Source organism: Staurois parvus, unplaced genomic scaffold (genome assembly GCF_062004578.1).
Source record: "Staurois parvus isolate SC_StPar_1 unplaced genomic scaffold, SC_StPar_1.0 ptg000061l, whole genome shotgun sequence".
Classification (NCBI taxonomy): Eukaryota; Metazoa; Chordata; class Amphibia; order Anura; family Ranidae; genus Staurois; species Staurois parvus.
In genome coordinates this window covers 12,358,000-12,371,455 of record NW_028317857.1, presented here as the reverse complement: position 1 = coordinate 12,371,455, position 13,456 = coordinate 12,358,000, and the positions used below count along the sequence as shown (strand labels likewise).

Genomic DNA, 13,456 nt, shown 5'->3' with positions numbered 1-13,456 from the left:
GGTTACTAGGGGAGATATGGCTCATTATCATTACTATTTCCTTGTCATAGCAGTGCTATTGGTATAGTAATACCAGAATTTCAGAGAATTGGGAATAGCTTTTATGTTGGTATATTGGAGTGAAAGTAAAAAAATACACATTCTGTACAATTTATTGCACATCATTGAATGCTCAAGCACAGTATAACTGTTGATGAAGGTGTTACACTGTACCGTTTCCTGTAACCTGCATTTCCTTTTTTACTGGATGTACAATGGATGTCAGTATTTGGAACAATGTAACTCAAGACCTAATAAAATCACCAAAAATACGACGAGAGTTTATAGATGAACTCCAGGCACATCAAAACTCAACATTGTAGTTTCTCTACTCAGTACATATTTGCTAGATCCTTCTTCCTAAATAGTTGTCTACATGCCAAACACAGTCACCGCCTGGGCAGGCAAGGTTAAACTGCCCACATCACATCACAAATCCATTTTTACTAGTGTATGGCCAACTTAAAGTGACACTAGTATGTATTCCTAAGTCGCTCCCCATCGTCCCACTGAACATAATGTAGCCACCTTCTCTTGTTCAATCTGAGATGGTCTAGGGACTATAGGATTTGTAGAGTGCATAGAGCAGTGCACATGACCATATTTAACATGCACTTCTAGTTCTAAATAAATAGAAGTAAGGAGAAATTTGGGAACTCACAAAGGTAGAAAAAAGCAGTTTAACATACTTAAAACGCAGAATTATTTCATGCGAAATTAATTACAAGGCCATTAAGTAGTGGATTTTGGAGAATAGGATCAGTTAGAGAATGATACTGGAAGACTGGTCTGTGGATCTCTGCAACAGGATAAAGAGGACTGTAACATCCACATTGGGTAAGTGGGTTTAATAAATTCAGCAACATACTAATCTACTGTACTTATGTTGGGTCTGCTGCTGTCTAAATATATGCTAGAGTTTAGCCATAGAACTTGTTTAGTGATCATTTCTTGTTTTGTACTCTATCCCTTCATTAATATGTTGATTGTGTGTGGCTTTTATGGCTTTATTATTGTTAGGAAGGAGGAGACAAGTTGCAGCCCCTATTCACACCTGAACATTTTTAGGCTTGTTTCCCTGCTCCTTACTACACAGAATCCCATTCTTTCTAATTGTCTCTGTTCACACTTGTATGTTTATGTTCCCTTTGCACTACGCCGGGGATCACTAAATGGCAGACCGCGGTCCCGACAGGGCTGTCACTTGGTCTGGGTCTGGACCGTGGTCTGCCATTTAATGATTCCTGGCGTAGAGCTGTGTCCCTTACCAGCAGCTGGGTGTCCTCTCTTGGGTCTTCTGTCCGACTGCTACTCTCATCCTCACAGTAGGGCAGGGGGCAGGAGGTGCTGTAGATCTGCACAGAGAATGGAAGTCTCTTTTAACTAACAAGCAAAAAATCACCTTCTCATTAACTTAAATTTGCCAGCTCCCACTCTCCATCCAGACCTGCCTTACCCCCCCCCCCCCCACCCCCCACCCCCACCCTGCTCACTGCCGTGCTATAAGGATGACAGCGGTGGCCTACCTAGGGAAGACCCATGAGTGGACATTAAGCCTTATAAGTGCCTCTGCCCTGCTGTGTTATAGTAGGACTGTGTAAGGGAGGATACAATTGAAATGGGGAGTGTAATGTAAAGGAAAGGGGGTTACGACTGCAAGGGAGAATTAGATGGGCAGGGAAACTGTGATTACTAAGGGCACTGTGATTTATGGGGGGCTGCGGGGTGAAAGGGTACTGAGGACACTATGGAGCAGGTGTAAAGGGGGACTGTGATGTGAAGGGGGTCTGTGATGTAAGATCTCATTCACACCAGAACGTGGTGTGTGTTTCTCGCACTTATTTCAGTCTGGTGCTTGCGTCAATATTATCCTTAATGACACCCCAAATGCAGATTGCAAAAGCAGTGCATTTGCCTGCACTGGATATGCAGTACCATACAATTTGATGCAGTGCATTTTTGAAAAGTAGTGTATACACTACATTTTGTATGATCCACCGTGAATTTTGCCCATTCATACAAGGCTGAAAATCACACCACCTTGAAGGGGGAAATGAGGACCCTGATGTAAAAGGGGGCTATGATGTGGAAGGGGGGCTGAGGACACTGATGTAAAAGGGGGGACTGTGACGTAAAGGGTGGTTGATGTGAAGGGGGAAAATGAGTACACTGATGTAAAGTGGGAGCTATCATGTAAAGGGGGGGACTGAGGATACTGATATAAAGAGGGGGCTGTGATGTACAGGGGGCTATGGTGTGAAGGGTAGGCTGAAGACACTGATGGGGGGGTGGACTGTGATGTGTTATAGCACAAACGTGAGATTTGGACTTCTGCTGGAAGAAAATGACTGGACTTTCATTTTTTTTTAATTTAAGACCCCTGCCATGCTCTACAACCCACGTTTGAAAAAGTAAATGAGCTTTTTTTTTTCTAGCATAGTCAGATGTTTTTGGCTTCATAGACATCAATGGGGAGTGAAGAAAATGTGTGTTTTTACACCTGAAGGATTCCTCTCCTCCTGTAGAACTGCTTCCTTCCCCTTGCCCAGCCCATGAAATAAACTCCTGAAGCTTGATACATGTGCAAAAACACTTGTAATTCACCTGAAAACATGTTTCAACATCACCAGGAATACACTCTGCTCAGGTGTGAATGCAGGATGTAGGTTACAGATAACTACAAGAAATGACTGGTATGTAATCCCTTTAATATCTTCTTCTATCTCCACCTTTACCAAAATGTACCCTAGAAGTTGTATCCATCAAGGGTCTCATTAGTCTAGGTTGCGGTATACCTAGTAGTTAATCACACTCAGCAAGAATGGTATCCTGCCTGAATGCCCCTATATTAGAGTAAAGAAACTGTTTCTTCTGTGAAGCTGGGTGCGGCTTTGGCCTGTGCCTGGCAGGGAATACCAATGAACATTACTCCATTTAGAACAGATCATAGATTTTTGTGGATGACCTCAGATTTTGTATTTGGCAAGAAACTGCATGGTCTGTGGCCCCAGCTGGCTCATCTTGTGACCCTTTTATAAAATGCAACCTCTTTAACTTTTCTAACTGCATTAGGCTGTCAGCAGGAGCCATACTTTATTTCTTCAGATTTTAGGCTTTATTATGCTATTTTCCATTTAGCTTCTAATAAATCCTAACCTCCTTCACCCTGAATACTATTAGATTATCCGTCATCATGGTATACTTGATTGATGTTATCCGTTATGGGATTTGGGAAGTTCTCAGCACAAAAAGATTAATGTTCTATTTTGCACTTGCAGTATACTAATAAATCGTACAAACACCTATATGGGCATTGTTGTATGGAGACTCAATGTAGCACCTTAATATTATGCCTTACCTGAGAGAAATACAGAGCATGTCATTGCTATCCTACTTCTAATGATGCTAGAAAGCTGCAGCTGTACTGTTATGGGTGCCTTGCCGGCAAAAGAGTTCTTCCACTCCCATTTCCAAATATAACATTCTGCCAAGTTTAATAATTAAAAATGAAGGTAATCCCACCAGTCTGCTACAGGAGACTAGTGGGAATTGCCATCCATTCTAATTAATAAACTTGGAAGAATGCTGGCTAGCATTGTGTATGTGCTGTCCTACTAACGGTTAGCTGACGGCTAGTTAACAAAACTGAAAGAAGCAGCGTTGTGTTAAATTCAAAAACTGAATTTATTTTTTTTGCAATCACATAAATTGAAGTTACAACATGCTTGTAGACACGTCTCTCACAAATGCATGCAATGAACACATTTCTTACAGTTACCTACAAATCATATTGAATACATTGTAATGTGATCTAGCTCTGTATGTGACTTTAACAAACACAATGAAAGAACCTGCAGGCATATGTGTATCAAAGGGAGAATGGAGGAGACCACTGCTGGTGTTCTTCAGGAAGTTAAAAAGGCTGCAGTGGTTTATGGAAAATCTTTATTCTTAGCAGGCACGAGACACTTCCTGTTCTTGTTAAAGAGAATAACAAAATCAGGTGCAGTTGCAGTGAACACCCAATAGATGGCTTCCTACTCAACATAATCATGATATACAGAACAGTGTATCTTTTTGTGGACTGTGCTTCTGAAAATGCTGCTCCGCTTTCAGTACTTCTTGGTTGTTATGCTGATCATCTGCCTTTAGTACCTCCTGAAGTTACTGACACAGAGCAACTATGCAGATCAGTAATGTCAAAGTCTAGTCATAAGTTCTCATCTGCCTTCATATTCGGGGGTAGTGTCTAAAAATAATGAAGAAATGGGGCCAGAATGACAGCCAGGCAGCTAGCATTTGCAGATTGAGAAGATGACAGGGGCAGCATGTTGTTTTATATACCAATTTCAGTGTGTTGATAAGGTGCAATAGCAGGTTTGTTATCACTGAAATCTATGTAAAGCACACCCAGGCTACGTCTTGCACTAGTTTGGATGAAATCTTTTACAGTACTCCCATACATTGCCATACTGTACAATTGACTACAGTGGTACAAATTGGTGCTACTAGTTTTACTTGCTGTGTGCAAACCGCACTGCAATGCTGGTATGTCAGCAAGGCCTAAATTCAGAATCCTGGGGTGGAAATCAAATACTTTTGTGATGGCTACAGTTATTACACTGAGATACAGGTTTTGAGAACCTACTACTAGAAACTGGGCTGCAGATTGATTTAAGACCGAATGTGAGATGATTCAAGGTTATCGGTTCAATCCACTAAGCTATGATGCATACGTTATTTTCCATAATCATTATTATGTTCAGCTAGGTAGCTGTTCTTTGCAGTTCTCATTGCTCCTCACTGCTGAAAATAATGGTGGTTATGTCAGATAATGATATCTATACCATAGTGAATTGGTCCTAATGACATACATACAAAAAAACCCTGTTTCAGGGTGTATGGGCATTCCAACAGGTTTATTTTATTTCTCCCTTCATTAGCAGCATATACTCCGGGGAGCAAAAGAAAGTTGAGTATGTGGTGCTGGGGAGAAAGAATTGAAGTGAACCTTTTGCTTTGCCCTGACACGCCAGAACAATTTTGCTTTAAATGGACCCTTTCACCAGACCATTAAAGTAAAACTATAGGCATTTTTGTTTTCATTTTGGATAGCGCAAGTGACTGTTATAACCCGTCAGATCTTTTTTTCACTATCTAGGACCCATTGCAGGGATTTCCCTTCACTTCTTGTCCTGTAACCAAACAGGAAGTGAGAGGAAATTCCTGTCCCCATTGGAAGGTTTCCTCTCGATTACATTTCTGGGGACAACGCAAAATTTGGGATTTTCTTTTTGTTTCAAAGATAATGGTAAACAGGACAAATAGAGAGAATCTCCTTAACGAGATCACAGAAAACAATAAAAACTGACAGGTGTTCTAACCCCTCTCCACTCTATCCAAAACTAAAAAAAAAGTTTTGCCTTAAAGCAGAGCTTCACCCAAATGGGGACGTTACGCCTTAAGGACTGCTTCCCCACTCCCCATTAAGGATTGGCACCTTTGGAGGGCGGGTACCCGAATTTGACAGGTACCTGCTTCCACTTCCAGTCCAATTCCTTAGGTGATCGGAAGCAGAAGGTGTCCTTCCTCCCTCCCTACCTGTAGTCTTTTGGGACACGTGACAGGTCTCAGAAGACTACAAGACCATTCAGGAAGCGCAGCGCTACTCACGCATGCGCAGTGGGTACCCGGCTGTGAAGCTGCAAGCTGTTGCAGCCATGTGCCCACACTGAAGATGTCGGCCTCCTGGAATACAGGACAGCCGGTGAAACGGGCCACAGGGGACACACCGAGGGACAGGTAAGTGGCTGTTTTTTAAAAATCAGCAGCTACAGTTTTTGTAGCTGCTGTATTGTATTTTTTGACAGCATGAGTGGAACTCCACTTTAAGTTACACTTTATTTTCAACAACCTCCTATGATATTCTAGTCTTCCTTGTCAAAGCACACGTTCACTTTGTATCGCATTATAATTATGATATATTACAGAACTGGGCTAGATATACTCTATGTATTTAACTATAAATAGAAATAATTTTCTCCATCTCTTTCAGAGTCCGACTAGTAGAAAGAGGATCTCCTCACAGTTTGCCCCTCATGGAATCAGGAAAGGTATGTCAATTCTAATATGTCACAGAACTAAGAAATAACAATCTGAAGGCAATGTCTCCACATCTCTGTGCTTGCACAGAGTGTATAGGGGATGCAGAGTTCCACTGGCTACATGCAGATTGGGCTGAAACTTAAGAGAAGAATGTCACCCCTAATTTTTTTCTTTTCTAGCTCTCGATAGAGTAGGGAATTGTTAAAGTAATAGTTTTTTTTATTGTTGTCCTTGTCCCATTTGGAAAAATTCTTCTCACTTACAATTCAAGTCACCCAACTGAAATTGAGGAGGAGATTTAGTATTTGACAGTTTTCAGCAGAATGCCCCCATTTGATTTCACCCCCTTACTGTTCTGCAAAAGTTTTCCCTTTACCTTCTGCCCACTGACAATGGTCGCTAGGACAGAAAACAAGAGTGAATTTCTCAATCTGAAATACAGACTGCATTAAAAACCTAACATGTTCTAGAACCCTCAGGCTTCTACCCAAAGCTAGAAAAAAAGCCATGCCTGGAGTTCCATTTTTATCTGAGTGACATTTCTTGCAACCTTGAAAGAGATGGTCATTATGAAAATGTTATATTCCCCCCCATTCTTCCGCCATGGGCTGTAAAGTTACCAGTAGTTTCTGTGATTTTCATTTTTTGTCAATTTCTGAAAAGTCATGGTGTTTCTTCTTTTAAAATTAAAGCACAATTGTAGCTGAAGATAAAACCTTTTCCCATGTCATCCAAAAGGAAACTATTATGTAGCACTGTCAGTTTACACAGTGCTTTACATATATATTGTACATTCACATCAGTCCCTAACCCTCAAGGGGCTTACAATCTAATGTCCCTAATTAATATACATACACATACTAGAGACAATTTAGACAGGAGCCAATTAACCTACCAGCATGTCCTTGGAGCGTGGGATGAAATTGGAGTACCTGGAGGAAACCCACACAGGCACAGAGAGAGCATGCAAACTCCACGCAGCTAGTGCTGTGGTTGGAATTCAAACCAATGACCATAGTGCTGCTAGACAGAAGTGCTAACCAGTCAGTCATTGTGCTGTCCATGTGTTTCATGTATTTAAGTGGCCAGTGTTCTTCTTGTAACTAAGTAGTCAATCATTTGGAGGGGATAAAATACAGCAGGGCTCGAGATTTCCACTCGCCTGCTCGCCAATGGCAAGTGGAAATTATGGTGGGGGCGAGTGTGTCCCCCAGGGCCATCTTGCTGAGCAGGCTCAGAGCTCAGGCCGGATCTGTCATTGGCACTGGGAGCCATCAGACTGCTCAATAGCTGAGCGCAGTGAAAGCAAAGCAAGGAGCATGTGCTGTGCTCTCTGCCTCCCCCTAGAGTGCAGCACCCGCATCTGTGAGTGAATAACGAAGTACTGCAACTTTTTATGGAGGGGGGGTTGTGTGTGTGTCTGTGTATGCATGTACAATTGTACTTGTGTCTGCGTGTATGTACATGTGTGTATCTGTACATGTGTGTATCTGTACATGTGTCTGCGTGCATGTACATGTATGTGTGTGTGCATGTACATGTATGTGTGCATGTACATGTGTGTGTGTTTGTGTTTATGTACGTACATGTGTCTGTGTGTACATGTGTCTGTGTATGCATTGTGTACATGTGTCTGTGTATGCATGTACATGTGTCTATGTGTATGTACATGTGTCTGCGTGTGTATTTCTGTGTATGTACATGTATCTGTGTGTATGCGTGTCTGTGTGTGTATACATGTGTCTATGTGTGCGTGTGTGTAAATGTTTCTGTGTGTGTGTACAGGTGTCTCTGTTTGTTGGTGGCGAGTAACTGTAAGGCTTGGCTAGTAGCTCAGGACTTGAAATTTTAAGCCCTGAAATACAGTATTTTTATGTCATGTCTCCCATAGGAGTATTGAACCATCTGTATTACTCTGTTTGTGTCGAGTTGCTCTTTAAGCGCACCCAAGATTATTCGATCTTGAGTCAAATAACCTGGCGGTATCTGAAAATACTCCAGGCTGCTGCAGGGGAGACATTCACCCCATATAGCATTGTCCTGCCTACTCTACAATAGCTTCTCTCTATATGTGGAGAAAACAGTACAATGGGTGATACCACTGCCCAGTATAAAGATGAGGGAGCTGTAGTTGGTAAATGAAGGGTTTGATTGGGGAGAGAGGGTGGTAAAGTCCACACTGGCCATACACCTAGTGGATTTTCAATGTTCATACAAACATTGTACAAAAATTCTCAGTACACTTGGCTTGACAAATATTATTCGGAAGTACAGGTTGTTCAAAGTTTTTTGTTTAGTTTTTACAGTTTGGTTTTGGAATGGATGGATTTTACCGCATGAAAACCACAATTACTATTAGAAATTTGTTCTAATTTTATCTTCACTGAAGTTGAAAATGAATGTCGATTTTACCCCACCAATGATTAAAAATAATTAAACAAACTAAATGAAAATTTTCAAACAAAATTCCATTAGTGTAGAGCCACCTTAAAGTGTTATTAAACCCATAACAGTAAAATCAGCCTGTATATACAGTAAGGCATGCTTGTTATACTGTGGAACCTAAGGAGCTAATACTGCACATTGTGTAAAAAGGCTGTTTGATCCTGTCTTCTGCGATCCTCCCCTTCTTCTACTGTCCTCAATCCATCTGCTGATAGTACATATCTCTAGGAGCCTATCTGCACATTCTCAGTTTAGTGTGTATTGCTAGAGAGTTTTTCTTTCTTTTGGAGGATGTGATGTGATAAGCACAGGGCCAATCAGCACTGTTCAGACAGAGGGTCAGGGGTTATGCAGCCTCATAGGAAAGTCAGAGGAGAATGAAAACTCCTCCTACAAACTTAAATCATCTCACCTGGACACAGAAAGAGGTCAAACTACTATATACTGCTGATTAGAAAAGGTATTTAGCAGTTTATATTTACAACCTTAATTGCATTTCCGTGTTCTGTGTACCGTCAGAGACCAGATATAGTGAATGCAGGTTCATGGGTTTAGTAGCACGTTCATTCTGAACTCTTGTTTCAGTAGAAAATAAAAAAAATAATACATTCTTTTGTCCTCACTTGTTTCCTGGTCTCTACTTTCTTTGTACTCAACACAAATCCAACACTTCTAGATGTCTTCATCTGGTTTCCTCCCAGTCCTCTGGCTTCACACCAGGGCCAGATATCTTACACTTGAGAGTTTTCAAAGAACTTAGCCATGCTATAGCCAGATCATTATTTCAAATTTTTAAGAAAAGCTTATTGACTGGAATGGTACCACGTGATTTGTGAAAAGCAAAACTTGTGCCAGTATTAAAAAAAGGCCTGATATATATTACAGACTAGTCAGCCTTACATCAATAGTATGCAAAGGAATGATCAGGGACAATGCCTAAGAATTTGCTATGAAAATAGTATCGTTACTGGTAACTAAATTGTGTTTTTAAAAGACTGTTCTCGCAAGAAAACCTTTTAACAAATATAGAGAAGATGTATTGAGAAGGTAAGGTATTTGCTACAGCACCCCATAAATTCTTAATTTACAAATTACAAAACTTTACAAATTACAAAACTTTACAAATTATGATCTTTTAGCATTGATGTACCTGGATACTGCAAAAGCATGTCCAGAGGGTGGTAGTTAGTGGGACCAATTCTGTTTAACTTGTTCGTGAACAATTTAGAGGTTGGAATAAATAGTTCAATTTAAGTGTTTACTGATGATGTAAAGCTAAGCAGTGTAATAATTTCACAAAAGGACAGAGCAACTTTAAAATAAAACCTAGATAAAATAGAGGGGTGGGCAGCTAAATGGCAGATGACGTTCAATGTATTAACCTCCCTGGCGGTATTCCCGAGTGTAGCTCGGAGTAAAGTTTCAGTACCGCTTTGAGCACAGATATACTGACATAATCATACCGCTAGGGAGGCTAAAATGTAAAGTAATGCACTTTGGAGCTAAAAAATATGAATGCAGATTATTCTCTAGGGGGAGAATCGAGAAGGAAAAAGGTCTGGGTTTCTTAGTAGATGACAGACTTGGCAATAGCATGCAATGCCAAGCTGCAAGAAGCTAGGCCATTAGACTGTTAGCATGCATTAAAAAGGATATTATTATTATACAGTATTTATATAGCGCCAAATGGTATGCTCAGCGCTGTACAGTAGCAAGGGGGACAGAACATGAGACAAGACAGTAACAATACAATACACGAGGGGTTCGAGGGCCCTGCTCTTTCGAGCTTACAATCTAGGATATTTACTCAAAATAAAACTATAATTCTACCACTTTACAAAACTTTGGTTTGGTCACATCTTGAGAATACCATCCAGTTCTGGTCACCAGTCCTCAGTGGTTGAACTGGAGAGAGTCCAGTGAAGGGCAACAAAGCTAATAAGTGGGCTGGAGGATCTGAGTCATGAGGAGCAACTACGAACATTAAACTTATTCTCTCCGGAGAAGAGACGCTTAAGAGGGGATATGATTGCAATATACACATTTTTGAATGGTGACTCTAGAATTGGGAGGAAACTATTTAACCTAAGGACTCTAATGAAGAAATGCATCACACAGTTAAGTTGGACAAGAGTTAATTAAGGTGGCTCAATATTAAACTTCATAAGGGGTTCTTTACCTTTAGAGTAGTAAGGGTGGCAAACTCACTTGGTGGTGTCAGCAGAGTGTAGATAAATTCAAAAACCATTTAAATGCGTTTCTTAGCCAACACAATGTCCAGGGACATTGAAAATGGTATAGACACACTGAACTCGATGGACTGGTGTTTTCATTCAACTTCACCAGCTACGTAACTATTCAAGAAGAAAGAACAAATTGGGGGACAAATAGGGGCATAAGTGTGTTAATTTAGCTATCTTATAACAAGAGTTCATATGGGAAGTGCAAACTGGTTTACACCTAATTTTACCTCTAATAATACCTTTGTATTATTTTCTTTTCTGTATGACTCATGTACAAATTGTGTCTAAATCAAATGTCCTTCATCTCACCAGATCCTCCCAGGTGTTCGTATAATCATTGCAAATCCGGAAACAAAGGGACCCCTTGGAGACTCACATCTCGGGGAGGTGAGTCATGTTGTCCTCTGATGTGTAATCCTTTAGCCAAGTCACAGCATGATGTGGTTTGCATCCAGATTGCATCCAAGCTGAAGTTTTAACCTGCCTAAAACATACAAGCTGGAACTGATGTTTACCTTGTTACAGAAGTCTATTGATTTGGAATTGGTTCAAAGCAACAATATATTAAATATAGCATCTTTAGCTATCTATGGCTGTTGGTTAAACATGAAAAGTCTTTTCTCTGTGCAAGGAAAACTTGGCTTCCCCAAACTATACTATGGCTGGTACATTTTAATAACTACTTTTGTGTATCATTAATCTATTTAATTATTGTCATTGTGATTAATATTTAATGTATCTGCTGATCAGAAATCAAAGTGATTCACAGGCACTGTATTACAACTCAGTGCTGTTTATAAATGAGATTACATTCTTCTTCTGATTTGTGACAGAGCATTAATCAATGAGATTTAGCTCTTCCTTTGGTTTAACTGAGTGTCTCAGTTGCTTAGTGCATTCATGTGTCATTTGCTTTTGAAAACTGAAGTTTGGGTATACATGTAATTAACTTGTGTCTGAAGTATTTTTTCTGTTAGGATTACTACATTTACTCACAATAATTTTCTTTTTATGCTTAGGCTCCATTGCAGCATTGTAATTAATTTGAAAAACATCATAAAAGTGCCGTAACAATGCGGCTACATAATTAAGCTTTTTAGTGCTATAAAAGTCTTCTACTGCATTGATGACATTGTTGGAAAACTTTCACATTGATCATGTAATGATGGCTCTGTGCTGTGTGCTTACCACAAATTTTGCTAGAGATCAGACAAGCATTTGCTATTAGCGGGTAGAGTATGATGTATGGATCAAGTAATAGGAAGCATAAAAATCAGTTATGTTGGATAGATTCTTGTTTTCAAGTTGGCTAACCCTGAGGATAGTAACGGCGAGAGAGAGAACTGCATGAGTTGGGATAGCAAACGGTAAGTACGCTGATGATTGAAACTGAGGAGAATGACATCAAGGGAATCTACTGTGCACAGACATGAGAGTCCTGGTATGATAGGACATGTTTCATGTTTAAGTGCTAGTGTACAAAAATGACACATAGCCAGTCACCATATGTTTTTTTTTAAGGCTGGCTTTTTTTTCTTTTCAGAAAAGAATGTCCATAGTGCACGCCAAATTACTCTTCATAAAAATATATTATGAGATGTACTGTAAGTCACATCCACTCTTCTGAGCTCCTCTCTCTAATACAGTTTGCCCAAGTTTGGTCAAAGACTTTTTGGCCTTCTGTTGTGGCTCAGAGGTGTGCACAGAGGTGGGCAAAATCCCGCTTATGGCTGACATTACAGAACTGCGGCACAGTGGCTTAGTGGTTAGCACTTCCGCCTGGCAGTACTAGGGTTGTTGGTTCGAATTCCCAACCACAGCACCACCTGCCTGGAGTTTGCATGTTCTCCCTGTGCCTGCGTGGGTTTCCTCCGGGTACTCTGGTTTCCTCCCACACTCCAAAGACATGCAGGTAGGTTAATTGGATCCTGTATAAATTGTCCATAGTATGTGCATGTATGAATATGAGTTAGGGACCTTAGATTGTACACCCCTTGAGGATTAGGGACTGATGTGAATGTACAATATATATATGTAAAGCACTGCGTAAATTGACAGCGCTATATAAGTACCTGAAATAAATAAATAACTGCTCCAGGCTTTGGAAGGATCCTGACCATATTGTCAGGTTCCACCCAGAGTCCTGATTGACAGCCAGCTCAGTGCTTGCCTGTGAACGGTTATGGCTCTTTGTTTAGTTTGGTATGGGTGAGAAATAGATCCTCTGTCGTTTTTTTTGTTTTTTGTCTGTGTCCTCGTCAGGTAGATGTACTCCTTTGTTTGTCTTGGACAATGTCACCAAGACAGAGTGAGGGGAAATCTAATGTTTTAGAGTATTCGCTAGAGCAAGAGGTAATAATTAACCTCTTTATGCAGAGAGTACTTAATTATGCTGCCTCTCGGCGGGTGGGCCTTGAAGCTGAGAGGTCGCATATTTGCATATCAAAATGTAAACAAACCTGTGCCAGGAGTGTGCACCCTGCATGCTCCCGCCACAGTTACCGGTGCCTAACAGAAAGCTCCCCATTGCTACTTGCGATTGGCAGCTTTCCGATCATGTGACTGCTGTGACAGCCATTCACAGTGGTCACGTGATCATAAACACTGCCCCACTTCCTGGCATG

The 13,456-nt window shown here is 40.6% G+C and overlaps 1 protein-coding gene across 6 annotated transcripts in view; it reads left to right on the top strand.

Annotated features, from left to right (window-relative positions):
* Positions 1-13,456, top strand: part of DIP2C (DIP2 acetate--CoA ligase C (putative)) — a 627,226-nt gene that overhangs the window by 600,236 nt on the left and 13,534 nt on the right. For all 6 annotated transcript variants that reach the window (XM_089668744.1, XM_089668740.1, XM_089668739.1 and 3 more), the window contains 2 exons: positions 6,095-6,152; positions 11,145-11,219. In XM_089668744.1, coding sequence (XP_089524870.1) covers positions 6,095-6,152; positions 11,145-11,219 — 133 coding nt within the window. The remainder of the gene's footprint in view (positions 1-6,094; positions 6,153-11,144; positions 11,220-13,456) is intronic.